Source organism: Ambystoma mexicanum, chromosome 3p, assembly GCF_040938575.1.
Source record: "Ambystoma mexicanum isolate Mex_15411 chromosome 3p, UKY_AmexF1_1, whole genome shotgun sequence".
Classification (NCBI taxonomy): Eukaryota; Metazoa; Chordata; class Amphibia; order Caudata; family Ambystomatidae; genus Ambystoma; species Ambystoma mexicanum.
Genome location: NC_090925.1, coordinates 364,989,531 through 365,012,028, shown reverse-complemented (window position 1 = coordinate 365,012,028; position 22,498 = coordinate 364,989,531). Strand labels below are relative to the sequence as shown.

Sequence of the window (22,498 nt, the reverse complement as noted above, 5' to 3'; positions counted from 1 at the left end):
TCCTGAGTGAGTGGAACTGTTTACCACTCGCTCATTCTTTTTCTCTGACTGTATTGTATTGTACAAACCTTCCATATACCACACTCACAACCCACTCCCTTTGGAAAATGTATGACGCAGTGCTCTGTTCTCCATTTGATTTCTTAATTGGATTTGAAAAATTGTGTCTTGTTGTTAGAATGACATGTATCGAGTCCTGTCTTTGTAGCCACCAATACTTTGCTTACAGATAATTCCCAGCATGCAGTTTCCCAGCATTGGCATACATGTTCGAGCACCTAAAGTGTCATTGATTAAATAGCCGGCACTGGATGGCCATGTTTCTGATGACCCGGGGCCTGTAGGCAACTCTGTAAAATGTGATGTGTATTATGATCATTTTAACAGTAGAAAAAACGATCAGACCCAAATTTTCTGCTTCTTTCATTGTTGACAAATTAGTAAAATTATAGCTACAAGAGATAGCCACGTCCTGCTGCGTTGAACGCCATAGCCAGGTGGCCTCATGTTAAGCACCCCGGGTTTGTCTTGCATTGCACTTTACTGGGATGCATCCATAACGTTCTGCAGGTCTTTTTGGGGTGTATAGGGTGCCTGATCATATTAAGGTGACATGGGTCCCGTCCATAGATCCCAGGAACTTCTACTAAGGGGATTGTCTAGGTCTAGCGTTCAGCTGTCTCCTTGGAACACCACCGTTGGAGCACTTACTGTAAATTCAGCACTGGACCCACAGGAATGCACCCACTTTCTCTGTCTGCTTAGCACCTTCTCACTCCCCTCCACTCCCCCCCGCCTCCCTGCTCACAGGCCCAAAATAAATAGGAGTTTATTCAGGAGTAGTGTGCAAGTGGTAATGTTTTTTATTTTTTGTGTTTTTATTATTGTTTAGAAGGACTGGATTTGGAGAGAAGTCATCTGGGTAATGCTTGGTTGTCTTCATGTCTTTATGTACCCTCCTGCTCCGGAGGCTCCGAAAATAATTCTGTTTTCAGCAGAACCTTCTTTTCAAAGGAGTGAAATGTTAAATGTTTTTGTAAAGGTCAAAATTTGATCAAAACAAATAAAAATAAATAAATAAATATGCTCAGGTAATCACCCATTTTGCACCTGCTACCATCAATGGCCAGTTACCACTGTACCAGGCAAGTGCCTTACCTGTGCCTACACAAAGCCCAAACTGTTGGCATTGCCAATGCTTGGTTGAGCTCACACTTGACTCTTTCATGCTTAGTGCATCCATTAGCTTCTATGTGGAGAACACATTTCGTCTAGCATCAAATACATTGTTTTCACTGAAGATGCTAAATGAGACTTTGTTGTAATTTATTACATTTGTAGACTAGGGCAGAAAGACATCTAGGTGCTGTATAGAAGGAAACTGACACGTTGACAGAAAAAAACAGATTTAAAATAGATGAGCCTTGCGAAAGCCACGATGGTCCGTAGTATTGCACAACCCCATGGGGAGAGTTCCACAAGCTGGGGCCAAGACAGGGAAAAAGCGGCCGCCGCTAGCGGGGGACTTTATATAGATTTTTAGATGAGCAAAAAAACACCTAGAAAGGGGCTAGCAGACCAATTTAGGTGTATTGCATAATGCATAGTCCTAAACTCAATTCATTCGTAACTGGGGGGCTGCCATAGCAGAGACTGGGAATTGGAAAGTCTGGTAGGATTTAGAGCTAATAGCCCTTCAGCGTTTTGAAGAATCTGCAATTAATTAAAGAAGCGGTTGTTCAAGGTATATCCCATTGCAAAAGTCCAATGACCCCATAATAAAGGAAGTGACCACCATTGTGTGACATTCTGATGGAAGAGACAATCTTCCTTAGGACTTTCAATTTGGCAAAACCAGTACTGCACAGCGTAGAGATTTGGGCTTCCTTAGGGCCTGATGATAGAGTTTTACACCCAGGCTCTTTACCTTGTTACTGGGAACCGGACCGCCCCCCAAGAATCTGGCCAGTACTCCAAACCGTATTAGAATTAGGGGACCTGATCACCAAAAGCTTTTTTTCAATTTCAGCCAGTTCCTAGCCATCCAGTCCCCGATTGCAGTTAAACAGTTGGTTGGTGGCTCAGCTGTTTAGTAATCCAAGTGAAAACAATAGCAGAGTATCATCAGCATATGTGTAGAAACCCACCCTGTGTTCAGAAATACCATCAGCCAAAGGATGATGGTACAGATTAAAAAGGAAACGGTGAAGCTCCCTTGGGAATGCTGCAAGTGAGAATGGTAGGAACAGATTGGTAATGAGCATAAATATAGTTTGCATACAGTCTTTAAGAAAGGAGGATAACCACTTAAGCGGGCAGCCAGAACTTCCTCTCTGGGCGTCCAGGGAGAATACCATGATCAACAGTTCAAAAGGCCAGGGGGAGGTTAAGGAGAATCAACAATCCAACCCCATTACGGTCCTGAAGCATTGTAAGATCTAGAAGCGAGACCCTGACAGACTCAGTGCCCCTAAGAGGTCTAAATCCAAATTGAAAGGGATGAAGGTATCTATGTTCCAAAAACGGAGAGAATTGAGAGGTTACGATTACTTCCATGAGCTTCATAAGAACAGAAAGCAAAGATATAGTGCAATAATTAGCAACTAACATAGGGTCCTGGTGGGGCTTCTTTAGAAGTGGAGTTAGCACTTCATGTTTCAGAGAGGGCAGTATCACCCCTAAGCTAAGTGATGAAGGGCCGCTGTCAACAAAGGAATGCCCTTTTGAGGCGAGGGAGAAACTCCCAGAACCCCACCCCCCTACTTATGCATATTAGGTAGCTTTGGGCGTTCATCCTAAGTTACTAGGGTATCCCAGACTTGGAACCCATGCTCACTGTTCTTAGAGAGGCACAGCTCCACCTCACCGACGAGACCCAGCCAGGCCGAATCACATGTCTGGGGTTGCTGTTGGTACGCTTGTTCAGAAGAGAATTGCCTAGCATTTCGGTGCTGGACTGCCCTTGGGCAGGACAAAGACTGATATGTTGTGGAACTTTTTCTTCTGTGAAAGGATGGTAAGCTAAAGACTCTGGTTGAGACTCAAACCCGAGAAACGCCCAGAACTCCCCCTTACTAAAGACTGAATGGTGACAGGATCGATTGGAGAAGCCGAGTTAAGCTGACCCCAGGCCACGGATACCATCTCGTCCGGAACAAGCTCAAATTGAAAAGAATCTGGGCAATTAACCCCACTGAAGGTTTGTTCAGGATGTTAAACATTCACAATGGAGCCTTCGTTCGAAATCGTTTGTCTAATCTTCTCTGCAAAATATGAGCTAATAGCATCACACTGATTCTGCAAACGAGAAAGATCGTTATTCTGGTATAATAGTTGGCAGGTGGAAAAAGGCACCATCCCAACAAAATCAGAGTGGATGTCAGCCTCTGCCTCACTTAGATGGGATTGGGAAGGTTAGCATACACCACACCTGACAGAACTCTGATAGAAATGTGAATGTTGGCATGCGCCACACTAAGTTAGAATTCTTAGCTTTGGTCTGCCACGCATCTTGAGGGGATTGTGAATGTTAGCATGTGCCACACTAGGATGGAATTGCTAACTTGGGCCTGCGTCGCATCTAGATAGGATTGTGAATGTTGGCACTTGCCACACATAGATTGAACTTGAATGCTAGCATATGCCACACTTAGAATTGAGAACATTATCTTGCCTCAGATCTAGATAAGTATTGTGAAGGTTAGTGAGTGCCACACCTAGATGGAATTATGTAGACCAGCAAGTACCACACTTGGACAGAACTGCAAATGTTAGCATGTTAGATGTCATATAACCCATTAACCAATATAAGCTCAAACTCTCTCCTTACTTATCTCACTCAAAAAAACTCACACAACCATCTCTCGCACAACAATCTGCACGGACTTCACCACACCGCAACAATACATAAGGCACACCAACAGCACACGCAGACTGGCACCGATCCAATACTCGCACCAAAGCTCAGCACCCAGTGTCTACCGAGTTGAAGCTGCTAACAGTACACCACTCCTCTCGCTATCCTACTCCCTCTTTACCTTACTAACCCATCCCACCTCCTTGTTTACAGATCCGCCAGAGCGCCTGAGGAACAATTCCGTTGGTGACGGTGCGCTATATAAGTACCATAACATAACATAAGCTTGGAGTCAGCAGGAGTAGATGAACCCCAAAAAGAATGGCGAAAGTTGTCGGCATTATACCGATGTTCAAAACAACTATCCAAAAATGTAATGTTGTGCTGTTTTGGTGGCTCTTGGGGTGTGGTTCCGGAATAAAGGGAGGAGGAGGAGGGCGCCTAGTGGCGGTAGAGGGAGAGACCGGTGCAAGAACCTGAGGTGTTGATGAGTTTGGCAACTATGCAGGTATTCAAGGTTTGCACTGGCGTCTATTCGGTGTATATTTTATCCGCAGGGTAGAAACAAAGGTATGTTACATGCCAGCGCTGGGACACTGCAAGAGCCGCTGCTGTGGGAGGAGGGGGAGCAGAGCCGCTGCTGTGGGAGGAGGGGGAGCTTGCAATGGGTCTAAAGATATTGCAGGCTGTTTATAGAGCTCCCATTCGCTCTGTGATGGTTATTGCGGTGCTAGCAGGAGCAAGGCAGCCCTGCGGTCGGCGATGATTGAAGGGTGACTAGGTTAGGAGGCTACCTCTGGAAAGTTCCCTGAGGGCTTTTCAAATAACCCCACAAGTATAACAAATTGTACAATAGAACTATCGGACAATGGGAACCTTGTAATTACTGTGACTTTAGCGGATTAGAATCAAGCACTCCAGGTGTGTGACTGACTGCTAAGCATGTGTTCCAGTCTGGACTGTACAAAAAAGGCCATTCCTTTATTTGGCAAAATGAAGGAATCTGCATAACGGCTGAAGAATGTTTTTAAACCTAGCTAAAACACCCTTTGACAGAAAATGGTGGACGATTTGGCGCGTGCCACAAGAAATAGAACCAGTGTTTTGCTTTTATAAATGAAATGTGACACTGGGCTCATGCAGGCCTTTAGCTTAATAAAAGCAGTAGAAAAGACTGGTGTTTTTACATCGTGAGTTTTTGCATTGAATGCAGTTCCTGAGGTGCTAATTGTGTTATTCTATTTTCTGTAGGGCTCAACCAAGACAAAGCAAGTTACTTTGCCGAGCAGGTAACATTTCTTGTTTGTTACTGAAAATGCTTTATGAGAATGCCAGCCGAAGTGGAGAAAATGCAAGAATTTCTAAGTTGACATTTCAAGTGGTGTTTTGTTTTTTTTATAAAGTTTTTATGTTGTACCAGTCACCAACCAAGTGGTTTGACGGTGCCTGTACCTTAACTGAGAAAATGGTACATTGCGCCCCTGGACTGGGCAACCAGAGCACAGTCTGTGAAGGAAGTAGAAAGGGAAACAGGGAAAAGAGTGAGGGCGGGAAGAAGCAGGAATAGTATAGGGCCACAAGGAGCTTAGACATGATAAGGGAGATAGGACGGGATTGTGTTAGACGGAATATGATTGTGTAAGTAGGGTTGTGTGTATTGCTAGGCAGTGGGTCGGGATAATGTTAATTTAGAAAGAGGGAAAACAGGGAAAACATGTAGTAACAAGGATTGTGTTAGACGGAATATGATTGTGTAAGTAGGTTTGTGTGTATTGGTAGGCAGTGGGTCGGGCGAAGGTTCATTTAGAAAGAGGGAAAACAGGGAAAACATGTAGTAACAAGGATTGTGTTAGACGGAATATGATTGTGTAAGTAGGGTTGTGTGTATTGCTAGTCAGTGGGTCGGGATAATGTTAATTTAGAAAGAGGGAAAAAAGGGAAAACATGTAGTAACAAGGATTGTGTTAGACGGAATATGATTGTGTAAGTAGGGTTGTGTGTATTGCTAGGCAGTGGGTCGGGATAATGTTAATTTTGAAAGAGGGGAAACAGGGAAAATATGTCGTAAGGAGGATTTTCCGGCGATGGTGTTTCCTGATACTGTGTAAGAGGTGTTGGAGCTGGTGGAAGCATGATTGTGGGTGGCCCATAGATGTGCTTAAGAAGCCCTTGAAGTGTGGAGGCCTGCATTGCCAGGTGTCGTGTTTAGGTGTCCACTGTGAATCCCAGATACATAATCTCGGGTGTTAAGCGGTTAGGCTCTGTGAAAAGGTGATTGTGGGGAACGACGATGGGCGAAATGGAATTGGGACAAAGGAAGTAGAAACCGCCCTACAAGGGTCATACATGCATGTCTGCCCCACTAGGACGAATTCACGTATGCATTCTGTGGGGGAGCAGGGGGCAATTTATCACTAGTACACTGAATTTCTACAACTCCTCCTCCCAGTTTTACACATTTTGGTTGCGGTTTTATGTGTTAGTATGGTCTTCCACCTCATAACTCCCTTAAGCAGTTCTGAATCTGATAGTTTAATATCCGAAGCACTAAATCCCTCTGTGCTCCCTTCCCACGTTCGTCCGACATTACCTTACCTTGCCTTCCTCTGTGATCCATATTGGCTTCTTATCTCGCACCTTTTCGATTAGAGTTGGATGGTTCAGGATCTCGCTGACGGAGCCTTTTAGGATTTTTATCCTCTCCCTTCCCCACCAGCTCTCTGTGCCCTTTTCCAGGTGACCTGTGATGGTTATTGGCAGATTTGACGTGGTGTACCCGTCCTTTTCTTACACAGAAGTTAGGGTGGCACTTTTCTCGACACGCTGATCCTGAGATTGATGATGCCTTGGCTGTCGTAGCAGCAAGAAACAAAAATCTGATGGCAGGACCAGTTTACAGCAGATGAAATATAAGCAGATAGACGAGGAAAATCCTTAGTGGTTTCGTAAGCAGGTTCCAGAAAATTGGTCAAGGGTTCTACTTGGACTCCACATTATCATTTGATAAACATATCAAATCCCTGACTTCCACCACAGCCTATACGTGCAATCTACTCAGAGCTGGCAAGCCCTTCCTCTCTGGCGACAGTAGCCTGATCCTGGCTAGAGCTCTAATACTCTCCAGAATCGACTACTGTAATGCTCTTTACAGTGGTGCTAATAAAACAACCATCCACAAACTCCAAACCTTACAAAATAATGCTTTAAGAGCAGCCTTAGGTATAAACAAAAGAACACACATTTCTCCTATCAGACGCCATCATAAATGGTTATCCACGGGCAACAAAATACAATTGAAGCCACTTTCATTGACCCACAAAGCCCTTAATAACTCTGCCCCTAACTACCTTACAGCTAAGTTTTAGAGAAAAACCGTCCACAGTTTAAGCAGAGCCGGTAATGCTAATTGTCTGGCCATACCTAAACATAAGCTTACCACTATTGGTGGCAATAGCTTCCCTGTAAAGGCCGCTAAATGCTGGAACGCTCTCCCTCAAGATTTGAGAGCTGACCAACCCTTCCTACACTTCAGAAAAAAGGTGATAAAACACATCATCGCCACAGACGCTTAGCCTCTGACCTGATAGATCATGCCCGTTGTCCCTGTTCACCTACGTGCCTTAGCAATACACTGAGGCTTTGACTAAGCATGGCGCATTTCTGCATACTGCTTATGCTTATTCTTGCAACTACAAAGGCCACTTTATCACTGTATATATCTGCACACTCTGTATACTCTGTACTTATGTAATTTTTGTTTATATTTTTGTACATGCTATGTATATTTGTAACTATGTAAGCTTCGCATTTTCATACTGCTGCGCCCTCTTACCTTCGGGTTTGGTGCGCATAACAAATGAATAAACAAACAAACAAACTATCACAGGAGACACAAGGAACACAGAGAATCAAGCAAGTGTCACAAAATAGGCAAACATGGAGACTGTTGAGGGGAGCATTGGGAAAGCACACATGCAGCGTTGCAAGGCACCTGGTTACTAAATAGCCTCCATTTATATGCTGGTAACCGCCCATAATCCAAACCTAATACATCATTTTATTTTGGTAAAAAAAGAAAACCAGTAGGGAGTAGTCATTAAATATGAGTCAAACTACCTTGTATACCTTGGGGTCCCCGACCCTTGTCAAATTACCTTGTACCCGTCTGCTTGTCCCACTGGACATGCTCAATAGAGGTAAAATGTTGATAAGTGCTGTGTAGGTCAGAGAATGCTGGGAGGGTGATTGAATGAATGTTATATGTGAGTGTCAGTTGAGGGATGAGACTTGAATGAATGAGCTGTCCAGTGGGTGTCTTCTGTCTCTTAAAGTCCTAGACATGATCTGATATAGCTGAAGAATAAAGCCTGTGGCCGACCATACTCTTGGCCTCGTGGAAGAGGGACCCAGAAGAAAACTACAAAGGATGTTTGCAGCACATGTACCGTCCTTGCCTTAGGAACTCCAGGTGAGCCCAGAACACTGCCTGCACACCCACTACCTCGGAACCCATGTATAGTAGGCAGGCAGGGGCAATAGGACCTCTGTAAAGCTAACAAACAGGCATACAGGGAGCAATGCCCGTCTTTGGCAACTGACATGCCGCTGTAAGGGTGTCAAAGAAGGAATCTGACACAAAGGTGCATGGTGGTGGTTATAGACTTTAATTTATGAAAAAAAGACCCTCACTATCCTGATCATCGAAGAGGGGTTTACCGGCCTCAAACGAACACTAAAGGATCTGTCAGAATGTCAGTCCTGTGTCACAACCTACTTCTATCCCTACATTACAGCCAGTATTAAACTCGAACACGGAAATGTTTTTGTGATAAATAATTCTTTGCACCTAAATTTTCATGCACATAAAATGATACAGGTTCACTTTTTCCCCATCAGGCAGTAATAATAGTAGTTTCTTCCTCTTGTGCACTGCTGGTCCAAACATATCCATGGAGCTTTGCGGGTGAAATCTATTTTTTGTTGAAGTATTTTTACTCCCTATTGTTTTTTCTTTTGTTTGGGAGTATTTGCTTATTTTTAGGGTTTCAAAGTTGCTGATCCACCCCTTATCTGTAGGGCTGACTACAACTAAAGACTAATATATTTAAACAGAATGTTCCTTCCCCAGGAGAATGACTCCCTTCTCCTGGTATCCGGGTGATGTTTAAAAGATTATTCGCTTGAAAAAAGGTTGCATGGGAGAATTACTCCCTTCACCTGACTTGTGGGTTCCACGCAATCTTTACACAACTACAAGTTATGGACCAGGAGAATGACTCCCTACTGGTTTATAAAGTTCACAATAAGGCCAAGTGGAATGACTCCCTTCCCCTGGTGACTTTTGGATATGTTCAAAGGGGTTTGGTGTTGTCTCCATGACAATAACTCACTTCCGGCATTTAAAAGGTTCCTTTTTGTGGTTTTCAACTTCCTGTAGGTTTTCCCACTTTCTCTCAGTAACAGCAAACACCTTCTCCACTGGTCAATGGATTTATCTTTGTCAGTCCACCAAGGAAGTTCTCCTCGGGTTCTCAGATCCCTTGTATTGGAAACCCAGATCCTTCTCTGATGGTCAGTGGGCTTCTGGTTGCCACTGAAACAATGAAGTCCTCCTCGAATGCTCAGTTACTATTTGTTGAGGTGCCAAACCCTTCTCTGGTGTTTAGTGACTTATTAGGGTCACTGTGAAAAGGAAGTCATCCTCCGATGCTTGGTTCACTCTCGGTAGTGTCCCATACCCTTCTCTGGTGGTCAGTGGGCTATGGCTGCCACTGCAACAAGGAAGTTCTCCTCTGATGCTTGCTTCACTGTGATTATGGTCCCCGACCCTTCTCTGGTGGTCAGTGGGCTTATTGCTGCCACTGCGACGGGGAAGTTCTCCTCAGATGCTTGCTTCACGGTGGTTAGGGTCCCTGACCGTTCTCTGGTGGTCAGAGGGCTTATTGCTGACACGGCGATGAGGAAGTTCTCCTCAGATGCTTGCTTCACTGTGGTTGGGGTCCCTGACCCTTCTCTGATGGTCAGTGGCCTTATGGCTGACATTGCAACGGGGAAGTTCTCCTCAGATGCTTGCTTCGCGGTGGTTAGGGTCTCTGACCGTTCTCTGGTGGTCAGAGGGCTTATTGCTGACACTGCGATGAGGAAGGTCTCCTCAGATGCTTGCTTCACTGTGGTTGGGGTCCCTGACCCTTCTCTGATGGTCAGTGGGCTTATTGCTGACACTGCAACGGGGAAGTTCTCCTCAGATGCTTGCTTCACGGTGGTTAGGGTCCCTGACCATTCTCTGGTGTTCAGAAGGCTTATTGCTGACACTGCGATGAGGAAGTTCTCCTCGGATGCTTAGCTCACTCTTCCAGTATCCAGTAGCTATTTTGTTACTATTGGGACGAGGGAGTTCCTCCCTGATGTACTCCAAACAGTTCTGTTCCCCAATATCTCTATAGCTGCTACTGGGCTGAGGAACAGTACATTGTGTCCCTTTTTCCGCCTCTCTCGTATCTCTACCGGGTCTCCCGGCCCCCCCTTTACCTTCGCGTAGGATGTGGCACGTTATCGGTCCTTCCTTGGATGGGGTTTATGGTTGGCGGCTTCCTCTGTTCTCCTTGTCTTCTTTGGTGGTCCCAGTGCACCTTCGCAGCCCCCCACTCCTTACGGTCATGGCTCCGCTCTGGGACCCGACGGTCCACGCTGTTGAGATTACGCCACTGCTTCTTTCCTTCGGCCTCACAGCTGAGTCTGCTCCTCTCAGACGCAGAGTGGACCCTTGCAGCCTGCCACCGGCATCCCCTAAACAGCCTTTCTTCCAGCCCTCACTCGGGAGTTTGAAACTCCCGGGCTCCTGGCTTCTTTGCGATTGGACTTCCTTTGGTCCCTCTTCTCTTTCCCATTTTCTCTTTGGGACTCTGCCACAGCACAGCGTCAACACCTGGAGATAATGTCCTTTTGGCATTCCTCATACCTCTGGTGAGCCACCTCGTCGCAGTACTTCAGAGTTGGTTACTCTTCATGGTTGCTGTGTTCCTCATCGTCTCAGTATATTCCAATCAGCTCCTTGTCCCTACTGTTAAAAGAGCCAAAGCTGGAGGATCCAGCTTCCCATTTCTAGCACCTAAAACTGGAATTCCCTACCCACCTCCCAGGAACGAGACCTCCCTCCCAGCCTTTCGGAAAGCACTCAAAACTAAGCTCTTCAGCTAGTCACGCCCTCCTACACAATAATATCAGCTGGCTCCCCTGTAACTCCAGAACCAGATTAGTATTGATACCACACTATCCGTGTTAATTTCATTACAACTGTTGCATTGTGTATGTATCATTGTTCTGTACTGTATCCTTAAACCATTGTAATTAAGTCTTATTGTAACAGCGCCACGATGCCCTAGGGCCGTGCAAAAATAAATACATTCTATTCTGGCAATATCCCATGTGCTACAAAAATACATGGGCTTGCTCTCAATGACATAGCTTGGTATGGATGGGTAGACTAGGGAATGTTGGGGAGTAGCGTGGCTCAACTGGCTGTACCCTAGGCCATCGACCTTGTCGCTAGGGGGAGGGGCAATCCCTCCTCATGAGGTCCTCCCGCATTAAGCAACCCCTAGGGGGACTTTTGGGTAGCAGCCGCACATGCCCTGTCTCATGAGAAAGGGCTCCCCCCCCTTTGGAAAAGTGACGACACCATCATAGCTCTCAACTCACACGCTTTTGGCGGGTGTCACCCGCCTTGTAAAGGGCTGACTCACCCGCCAAACCTCCTGCATGCCCGTACGTTCCAATGGACGTCTCACCCGCCAAAAACAAAATCGGGTGATTTCACCCGCCTTTGCAACACAAACGGTTGAGAACAATGCACCATGCAAATCGCCACACTGCCCAGAAAACTGTAGAGCTGTATGTAAGCAAAGTACCACCAGCATCCACCACGGTTGTAACAAGGCTCTGCAGGTATGTGGTTGCTGTCACTGCAGGGATCAGCAGGATGGCAGATTGTGGGTTGTCGCTTGACAATGGCATGTACTGGTAACCCACATCCTTTATTGCTTGCGAGCTACAGGCCCTTCTTAACACCAATTGCTATTCCTATGTATCCACATTCAGCTGTTGCAAACCAGAGGAATCTCTGCTGCTTGTTGACATCCTGAACTGAGAGCTTGGAACGCAACAACCAGTGTGGGGCAAGATGTCGTAACGAAAGAGACCGGTCTGGTATAACAATCTCAAGTTATTGAATTAACAAGTAGCAGGGATTGAATAGTGCTGCAACTCCTTGAAACGACGATCTGGCATAATGTGTCTGATCACCGTATCATGCATAATCCGAATCTGCCACAAGACCATGATGTCCGTCCCTCTCTGGCCGCGCTCCACCTCTCTTTTGGCTCTTATCTTCGAGCTGAGACCAGCACTTGAAGTGACAGTCTCAGCTTCTTTCACCTTTTTCCAGTTATGATCTGATCCCTCTATCCACCAACACACCTGCATCTGCTGATATTTCAGGATTCTGTGACCCCCACCCAGGCTCTCTGTGGTGATCCCTTCTAGCCACTAAAACATCTGACTCATTGAAATGAAGCTGCTGGTGCACACATCTTAAAAACGTCAACAAGGAAGAGTCTGCGCAACTTGAGAGCAGGTCTTTTGCATAGGCGGTCTTGTTAGTTTTGGCTCAAATAGGTGGCACAAACCACCTGTTTGAAAAAACACGATTGGTAAAAAGTATGTTTGTTGGTACCATTTTCTGGCCTTTGCATGCCTTGTGCATGACCGCAGTGCATTATCTGTGTTAATCGAATATTTTCCGCATTTAGCCGATTTTAAAACTTCTATTTCTGCCTGAGGAACAGCTCTGTGAAAGGCAATATGTTAATTGTGGTTATTAATCAGATCCTGGTGCAGGGGAACTCTCTTAAACAAGTGTGCTTTCAGCCACTTGTTTTCTAAGCAATGCAGCATCCCAGCTCACATACCTGAATTAAAGTAGTTGGTTTGTCTCATTATTTTCTTTCCTACAAAGAGAGGACAAAACGAACTGAAAAATTTGTTGCATCACGTTTCCAGGTTATACAATGTGCAAATAAAAATTCGACACCATGTTAGGCCAGTTTTAAAATCACACAAGATGCAGAGTTTGATATCTTTTATTTGACTAACTGAAAATACTATGCAGAGAAGGAACCAAGCATTAGCTTTCGAAGTCGCACAGACTTCTTCATCTGATGTTGCAAAGTGAAATGATTGTCGAAAGAATGCCACAGCATAGATCATTCTCAAAACAAATGGAAAAAATTAACATTTCAAACTTCAATGGCTTAAGGAACAATATGCATGCAATGTGGGTCTGGAATTGGTGTCTTATCTAAAAGACCATAAATCTCCTGAAAGCAGGGTATAACCATTTGCAAACAGTACACATTCTGAGAGTTTCATTTAGCAAAAAAAGAAACAACCAATCGTTTTCACAGGATACCATTAAGATAGGTTTAGGCAGTCTTAAGGGGGGGGGGCGCTAGTTTCCTAGAATTACTGATATTTTAAAAGGCCTATTGAAGTGAGATATTTGAAAACACATTATTAGGAAACTGGGTCCATGATACATTTTTCACAGTGTTGCTGCGAAACACATTTTAGACTATCTACTGCCGGGACATTTTAATGATGCCAGTGCAACTGCTAAGGTTTCCTGGCTGGTATACAATGTGGGACTACAAAATATGCTCTCAAGGTATTAACTGGTGCAGTCCCCAATGTTATCTCATTATGCCTCAATCCTCACAATGCTTTTCTTGGCTTGCAAACAGGTTGGCAAATATAAAATGTTACCCATTTTGTAACAGTGGTGCTTCCGCTGTTATCTCCACATGTCTCATGCTTGGTAATGGGTGCCACCCATCTTACATACCCAAGATTTCCATCGTTGGTGTCCTGTGCTCCTCACACATTAGGGGTCCTGAAAAGCAGGGTCTGACAGCTCTTTGTGAGAAATGGTACTGGAGGGGTGTCTACTGTCTTTGTTGATTTGATTGCATTGCTGGACCTGGGCTCATAGTTAGTAGCATTATGTCATAAAACCAATAGCTGTGTTCAAACCACTGTCTTTTAGGTTAAGCGCCTTCAGGTTCTTGAGCTCCCACATCCTTCTGTGTCTAGTATTTAAAACCATCACAGATAGAGTGTGCAATAATGCCCATTCTGTGTGAAGTGTTGACCCACTGGTGTTTCTATTTTGTGGTTGAGATGTTGTCTTTATGTAAGTTCATCCATTCCCATAGCTCTTTGCAGGCCTCCCACACATTCCCTGGTATGCATTTTCTTTGCATTGGATGAGGTATACAACATTGGATGGTCTTCTGTTGTATGTCCCTTTTTATCTTTATTGTTCGATGATTCTGTGGGGTTGTTATGGCAGATCTGGTGCAGATGTGTTGGCATGTTTTGCATCTTCTACTATTGCAAGAGAACGTTCCAAGTCCTCCTTGTTCTTGATCTAGTGGAAATGTACTCCTGGTCAGAAACTGTGCTAGGCTTTCTGGTTGCTTGTATGCAATTAAGGGAGCTTCTTTGAAGATGTCTCTCAGATCATCATACCGGCTAAAAATTGGTTGTAGTTCCTTAACAATCCTGTTCAGTTGTGGTAGTGCTGGATGGTAGATTACAGCCAAAGTTATTCATCCCGTCTCTCTCTGCTGTCTCTGTATTTGGGCAGGTTATCTCTTGGTGTTTTCAATGCACAATCAAATTTCCCTTCAATTTGTCTGGCTGAATGACCCTTTTGTAAGAAGCATGTGCGAAGTGTGGCAAGTTAGTTGTCCCTTGTCTTCCAGTTGGAGCATATGCTTTGGTATCAGATGGCCTGGCTGTAGATAACAGACCACTTTGTATGGCTTGGGTGTAAACTTACCCTGTGCAGGTATTTGTTTTCATTAATGGGGTTCTTTGACGCAGCTGCTTCTAGATGGCCATTCCTTCCAACCAAGATAGTTGGAGCCACAAAATGCATGCTGCTCTTGTTGTATTCCATGCTGTACTTAATGCATTGGTGGAAGACATTTAGTTATTCATGGAAAGAACGTCTTTGCATTCTGCCCACATCAAGAAGATGCCATCAGTGTAACACAGGTATGGTAGTGGTTTCAGGGACTGATGTTGTAAGAACTCCTTTTCGAGGTCCACCATGAAAAGGTTAGCATACTAAGATGCCATTTCTGTGCCCATGTCCCTTCCAGTCGTTTGTAGGAGGTGTCTTCCATTGAAGCCGATACGGTTGTGTGCCAGTATGAATCCTCCTGTATATAAACACATAAATACATCTTTGATAGCAAATTGAAAGTCCTTGGAGCTAAGCATGTACAATTGTATGAAAATGAGGTGTGTACCTTTGTATAGGTCAAGGTGATGCTTGCTCATACATTTTATTATTAGTATTATTTATTAATGTGATACAGATTTGTACAAAATGTAAAAAACTTTACACATAATTACATTAAACAATTAAAATGTAGAAAAGTATTCAATATACAGGATATATAAAACCATTATAAACATGATGAGATTCACCACAAATCAATCGATCACGGCAGAGAAAGATAAATAAATCATTACTGCTCCTGGTAATGGCGTTCCAGGCATCATAGCAGTTCTTAGTGGGGGATGCAACCTCTTAATTGAATTGAACCATTATCCTTTTACAAGTGTTGGCTGGGAAACAGGGAAATTACTTATTTCCATGTTTGTGTCATTCAAAAGAACCATGGAAAAACAAGCAATACACGTTTGTCATTTAATGTAACAAAATTGCATACATGTAGTCCTGATCACAAATGAGACTTTAACACAATTAAACCATTAACAAAGCCAAATAATGAATGGGCATCTATGATGTATTATTCTGGAGGTGGTGAACTGCTTTGGCCATGTCCTTGTGGTTCCAAGTGATTACTCAGTAGTGCATTGCTCATCTAACCAGGTTTCTGTTGGACAGTAATCTTAAACCTAGCATACATTGAATTCATAAAGACAGTAATTACGACACGAAGAGATGGTGAAAAGGCTGTTTAGTCATTTTAGCAATAGGCTGCAGGCTGAAGCAATGTGTGTGATTCGGGTATACCTGTGTGACTAAACCTGTGGTATGTGTTGGTATCGTGAAACACATGAGAAACAATGAAACAATGTAACCCTCCATAGGGGGCATCTAGTTGGCATTGTGCTTGGTAACATAACTATTCTTTGCACACCCTTTCCACGCTTTTTTCAATGAATTGATTACGGATGATACCAAGGACATTGAATATGGATTACTCTGTGCTGCTCTGCTGCGCAGAGTTCTGTCGCGGTGCATGTTGGCGGGGAGGCCTGACTCTCCTGACCGGTTTGGAGGATTGGGCTGGAGCCAAGCAGAGTATTTGGTCATTGGAAGGATACTGTGTGTAGTTTTTCCAGCTTGTAAATATGTTTTCGATCCACATTATTTTCATAGTCTGCCATCCAGTGGTTGCTCTGGGGTATTCCACTTCGTTAGTAAACTTTAGTTTTGGAACGACCAGGTCAGTAATAGAACTAACGTATGACCAATACATGTTACTACCCACAGGGCTCTCGCCAGTTCACAGCTTCCCTACATTGTTTTGTTTTCTGCCACCGGTTCAGTCCGAGGAAAAAGCAGAAAATAACATTCAAGAAACAACTTAGGAACTCGACTTTTGACACAGATATCTGTGTTGCGAGGGTATTCAATGATAGCAGGGGGCAGGCTACATACAACATTAATGTTTTTTTTGTTCATTTCAGATCTCGTGTGTATTTGCTGTCTTGAGTCAATGGAAAAACAATCTGTTTAGGTTTGGTCCCACTTGTAATCACTGGGTCCCCTGGATAGATGAGGGAGGGGGGTGCGTGTGTGACCATTGCCTTTCACAGCAACACGTCTGAAGCTTGCAGAAGATGTCAAACCAAAACACTTGACGCAAAAGGAAGGGCAATTGGTGGCACGTGCGATGTTGGCTGTTGAGTTTAAATCCCTGTTTGTTTGTTTGTTTGTTTATTAATTTGTATAGCGCTCCGGTCCCAGGGGTATGTGGGCGCTCAAGGAAATGGTTACAGGCAATATATTAGGGCAGTTATGCAGCATATATACAATTACAGAAATAATGTGCAGGAGTTTATACATTTTGCAAAAAATACAGTTGGTGTAGATAGTAAGCAGACAGTATTATAAAGGTGTTGAGCTGTTAAAGTGACACGTATACAAGATACAGGGTCTGTATTAGCTAGTAGCGGAAGAGGCAGAGTAGTGGTGAGTGAGGTAAGTGACGGATCCCTGAGTTATTTGTTTAGAAGCCAGGTGATGACCTGGTTTCTGAAGGGTTGAAAGGTGGGGAAGGATTTAATGTTCAGTGGAATAGTTTTCCAAAGTTGGGCGGCTAGAACCGGGAAGCTAGTTCCGCCAGCTCTTTTGAGGGTGTATTTGGGCACTGTCAGGTGTAGTGTGTTGGAAGATCTGGTGATTCTGATAGCCGGTTTTAAGGTGAATTTATTAGTAAGGTAAGGCGGGGCAAGGTGATTAAGTGATTTGTAGGTGAGGCAGATAGTTTTTAGATCAATTTTTTGTTGGATGGATAGCCATTTGCATGATATTCTGGTGGCCGATATGTGTTCTCTCCTAGGAATATTAAGAGCAGCTCGGAGTGCATTATTTTGGAGGACCTGCAGTTTGTTGATAACAGATTTATTAGCACCTACATATAAGCTGTTGCAGTAGTCCAATTTAGACTGTATACATGCTCTGGCTAATGTGAGGCAGCTACTGCGGATAGCAGGGGTCTACAGGCCCTGATCAATTTACCTGTGTAGGCAGTGGCTGAAGCGGTCATGTTGACTTGTTTGGAGAGGTTGGTGTTGGTGTCTAGATAGAAGCCTAGGGTCTTTACACTTTTTGCGATAGGAATAGTGTTCCCGTCAATAGTGAAGCTGGTGTAGCTGGAGCTGAGCTTCAGGATAGTGTTAGGGGAGCCGACAAGGAGCAATTCCGTCTTGTCATCATTCAGGCAGAGGCCATGTGTGGCCATCCATGCCAGAATGATGGAGAAGACCTCATTGATCCGGGTGATGTCCGAGTTGTAATTACCGGATAGAGTTAGGAGTATCTGGGTGTCATCTGCGTAGTTGGTGTAGGTGACACCCAGATGGTCCAGCTTGTCGAATAAAGGCTTTGTAAATATATTATACAAAGTGGGCGAAACACAGGAGCCTTGTGGGACACCGCAGGTGATGGGAATCGGGTCGGCCGCTGCTAACGGTGAGAAGACTCGCATGGTCCTGTTATCAAGGAAGGATTGGATCCATGTGACCGCGGAGTGGGAGAAATGTGCTGCCGATGATAGGTGGTTGCATAGGATTTTATGGTCCACCAAGTCAAAGGCAGCGGAGAGGTCTAGGAGAAGAAGGATGGCAGCCTTTCCTTTATCTTTGAGTTCGTCGATCTGGCTTTTGAGATCAACAAGAGCTGTTTCTGTTCCATGTTGAGGACGAAAGCCAGACTGACGAATTCCCAGGAGTTGGTTTGTCTCGAGGTAATCTTGTATTTGTACGTAGGCCACTCTGTCAAGAACTTTTAGTAAGAACGGTACGGTGGTGATAGGTCTATAGTTGGTAGGTATAGACGGGTCAAGTGTTTGTTTTTTTAACAATGGTAGAACCCAGGATTGTTTCAAGTTGCTTGGGACTGCATTGCTAGTGAAAGATAGGTTTATTAGTTTGGTAATGAAAGGGGAGAGATCCCTGGCTGCGTCTTTTATGACCTGGGCAGGGCAGCTCTCCCCCTTACAGTTAGATGGTTTCAAGGAGGCTATAATTTTTTGTACTTCTGGTATAGTTACCCTTTTGAAGGTGAAGCCTGAGCTATTGGCAATGGGCGAGGGTAAAGTTGGACCGGAAGTAGTGCCATGGGTGAGTTGTTGTCGTTTATTTTCAATTTTAGTTTGGAGTCCCGTGATTTTGTTGGCGAGGGCATTCTGGATACCTGTGCACCACTGTCTATCCTTGGTACAGGTATCAGTGGGAGGATTAGGGTTTTCTAATTCCTTTAAGATGTTAAATAACTCTCTCGTGCTAGAGCCTGCCTGAGTTATCCTGGAGTTGAAAGATTCTTTTTTAGCACGTGTAATCTCATTTTTGTAGAGAGTGGTGATATTAGTAAGGTTAGTTTTATTTTCTAATGAGGGAGCTGTCTTCCAAAATGTTTCACGTTTGCTTTTTTGTTGTCTAAGTAGTTTGAGCTCAGCAGTGTACCATGAGTTCAGGTGAGCTTTCTGTTTCTCTTTGCGTATTTTTAATGGGGCAATGCTGTCAATAGTTACCACGGAACCAGCTCTGTGAGATGGAGGAACTAGATTCTGAAATAGTGTTACAACCTGAGCCCAAGTACCCAGAGACAGACTCTATAATGACTATCAAACAAGAGATGGGCTCTGAAGAAAGCCTTCGGTGGAGAACTCTAGTCCCACACAAAGTACCTTCCGAAGTAGCCTACCTTCTCACCACGTGAAATTAAATGAACATCTGGCGGAAGAAATTCATGGGGTCTTAAACAGGTAAGTGGGAAGAATGAAACCAGGGAAACTGGCACATGACCGTTCTCTTTGTACCCAAATCAAGAGTACGCAGGCAACTGATGCTAGACCAGAAATGCTGACTTGGGTCCCAAAACGATTTTCATCATCGTTTTTTAAAAAATGTAGTCAACCAAGCCCTTCAAAACTGTGAAGCTGAAACAATGCATTGAGAAAACTCAACCCCAAAGCTGCGACACGTAAGAAACTAGGCACAGTGCTGAAAAGACATGCAGCGGCAAAAGGATCATAGTACTGAAAAGGCAAATGGTGCCAAAAGTGTTTTTTAGACTTCTAATAAAGAATGGTTATTGTTTCAGGAACTGGATTCAACAGTGGAACATCTTTCCATGTCCCTTACTCATGTGGACGCAGATGCCTTTATGGAAGTACATTCGGAGAAGGAAACTCCTCCTCAAGATCAGGATAGACTCTTTCCAGAAAGATTTACGTAACTTCATTAAGATCATGGAAAACCTCAGTAAGCTCATTAAGTAAAAATATTGGGTGGCTTCTTACACATAAGCAGTCACTCCACACAGTAATGGATGAAGTTCACATTCTCAGAGCAGGGGATATTTGTGTTGATGGGGTATTTCTGTCGCTGGCGAACCTTAGGCATTTTTAGGGAGGCTCTGACCTGGATTTCCATCTCAACTTAACCTAGCACATGTGATCCTTTTAAAGCTGATTATCGTAAGGGGGTGCAGGGTAGACTGCTGTCCAATTGTTATAGATTGGTGGCCCCGTAGGGCGGCATCTCCGCCTTGCAATGTAATGAGTCATTTTAGAGAGACCTGTGGGTTGTGATTGGAGACACTCAGTGTTTTTTTGGCAGCAAATAAAAAAACTGTCAATTAATTATAAACATATATGGAGTTTTAAGTAGATGCAAAGGGTTTATTGCACCCCTTTCAGTTTACATAAGGTTTCCCAGCAGTAGCAGATCACACAGAGCTATCGATGTATTTGCAGAGTTCTGAAGTGGCTGGACCAAGGTTGAGGAAATTGGGAGGGACCCTTTCCATCTACTCCCCTTGTGGGCATGTTCAGCTTCACGGGCGATCTACTGGAGACTTTCAATAGGTTGGTGGAACTTGGTCTTTTGGTGGCAAAGGGAAGCATGGCATAGTGGCTCTGTTCCTAGCCAGGAGATTTGGCTGAAATACGCCACCCTTTGCAATTCATCTTAACCTATTGATAAATAATTGGGGCCTTTTAACTTTTACTTCACTATGCATAAATCTGGAGCCCTGACAGTTGGGTCTGAAACCTGGAAACCAATGGCCTGTCATTATCCACTGTAGTAGAATGCTTAGAGAATATGTTGAGGGGATGTTCAGTGTCCTGAAAATGTACACATGTATTTCTTGTTTGCATATGAGGAAGCAAATGGTGCCCTCATTCCTGGGGTGTGCTTTATCCAGTTTACTGCTCACCCCATGAGGATATAATGTTGGGGTTGGACTGTTTTCTGTCCTATTCAGTGCAAATCAAATAATTATGGCTGCAGTCTTTCTTTGTACATCTATACCGTATTTGCAATTTTAAAATAAATAGGATAGAACATCTGCACCAAGTGTGTTTTATCAGTAGTGGCAGCATATCTCTTTAGGAATGCAGTACATGCCTATCCATACCTCAGTAGATTCTTAATAAACAGCTACTCAGCCATTCAACGCAGCAAGGACATGGATATTATAGTGCAGCGCTTAGACTATCTCGGTAGCACAACCGGGGAACTTTAACCACATCTCAAATAACTCAGAATATTTTTTAGCATGGATACAATTTCAACAGGCATGAGCTTTTCGTGCAGATGAGGGCATACGACTTTGTGGAAACTGTTCCACTTTTGCTAGACATCCGTGTTTTGGCAGTGAGGAGTGTTATGAAAATGTTAGGAATAATGGCATCATGTATTTGCCTAGTATAAAACGTGAGGTTACACATGAGGAACATGCAAGAGTTGGCCCAGCTTGTAATAGTCACAGGCAGAGGACTGGATCTGCTGTTGCAACACCAAAGATCGTTCATCCCTTGAAATTGTCACCTTAACAAGTGGGTGACCATAACAATAGATGTGCTCCCTGGATGGTAGGCCCACCTACTATCTATGACAGCACAGAGAGTGAGGACAAAGCAAAGCCTACACATTAGTGGCATACAGCAGCAATGTTTTTGTCACCATACAAGGGAGCAAATGCTCCAAACAGCTACCCAAGGTGGCATAGCAAACTGAGCAATTATGTCTTCAGACAAACATCACACTAGCAGCACAGCACAACGCAGGCATACATAAATGCTGTGTCAACAACTTGTCATCAACGCAAACGATGGGGCGCACCATTTGTAGATTTGTTGAACTAAAAATTCTGCAACTTGATTCCCACAACAAGTGTCAGTGGCCAATGCAATGTGAATCAACTGGTCAGGGATCTTTGCCTATAGTTTTCCTACATCGCCATTAATCTAAAAGATTGTGCACAAAATCCAACAGGACACTCCTGCTAAAAGCACAAAGGTGGGTTCAACAAGTCTGGCACATGCCTCTGCTACAAGTATCAGTAGCACCAACAAGCTTCACCCAAGTCCAAAACTACTCACGCCATACATACAAGTTAAAAGCTAAAGATGCAAATATCCTATCCTCTTTACAATCTCTTACCATAAATAATGCACTGTAAAATTCATAACTACATTTTCTCCCATAAATAAGACCAACACTGATCCATATGAATAGTCTTTATATCATGAACCTGAGAGTTGTTTGCCCTTTCATATATAGTGCTAAGCTTTGTACTAAAAGTTAACAAATGTCTAGAGGTTTCAACTTCAGTTTTGCACAAGCTACACAAACAATCATTATAAGGTATATTCATCAGTATGCACCGAAATAGGACATTGATGACATCTTAAAAGCATTATGAAATGTCTTACATGGGAATTTTGTAGATTCTTTAAGTACTTACAAGGAGTGTTCACTGGGAAAGATTGTCTAGAGTATTCTGCATAATTGTTTTTTTGGAGAAATGTG

General features: G+C 43.9%; 1 protein-coding gene across 2 annotated transcripts in view; it reads left to right on the top strand.

The window, feature by feature from the left end:
• Positions 1–22,498, top strand: part of COMMD7 (COMM domain containing 7) — a 314,702-nt gene that overhangs the window by 255,259 nt on the left and 36,945 nt on the right. For both annotated transcript variants that reach the window (XM_069651023.1, XM_069651022.1), the window contains one exon: positions 5,108–5,145. In XM_069651023.1, the coding sequence (XP_069507124.1) occupies positions 5,108–5,145 (38 nt within the window). The remainder of the gene's footprint in view (positions 1–5,107; positions 5,146–22,498) is intronic.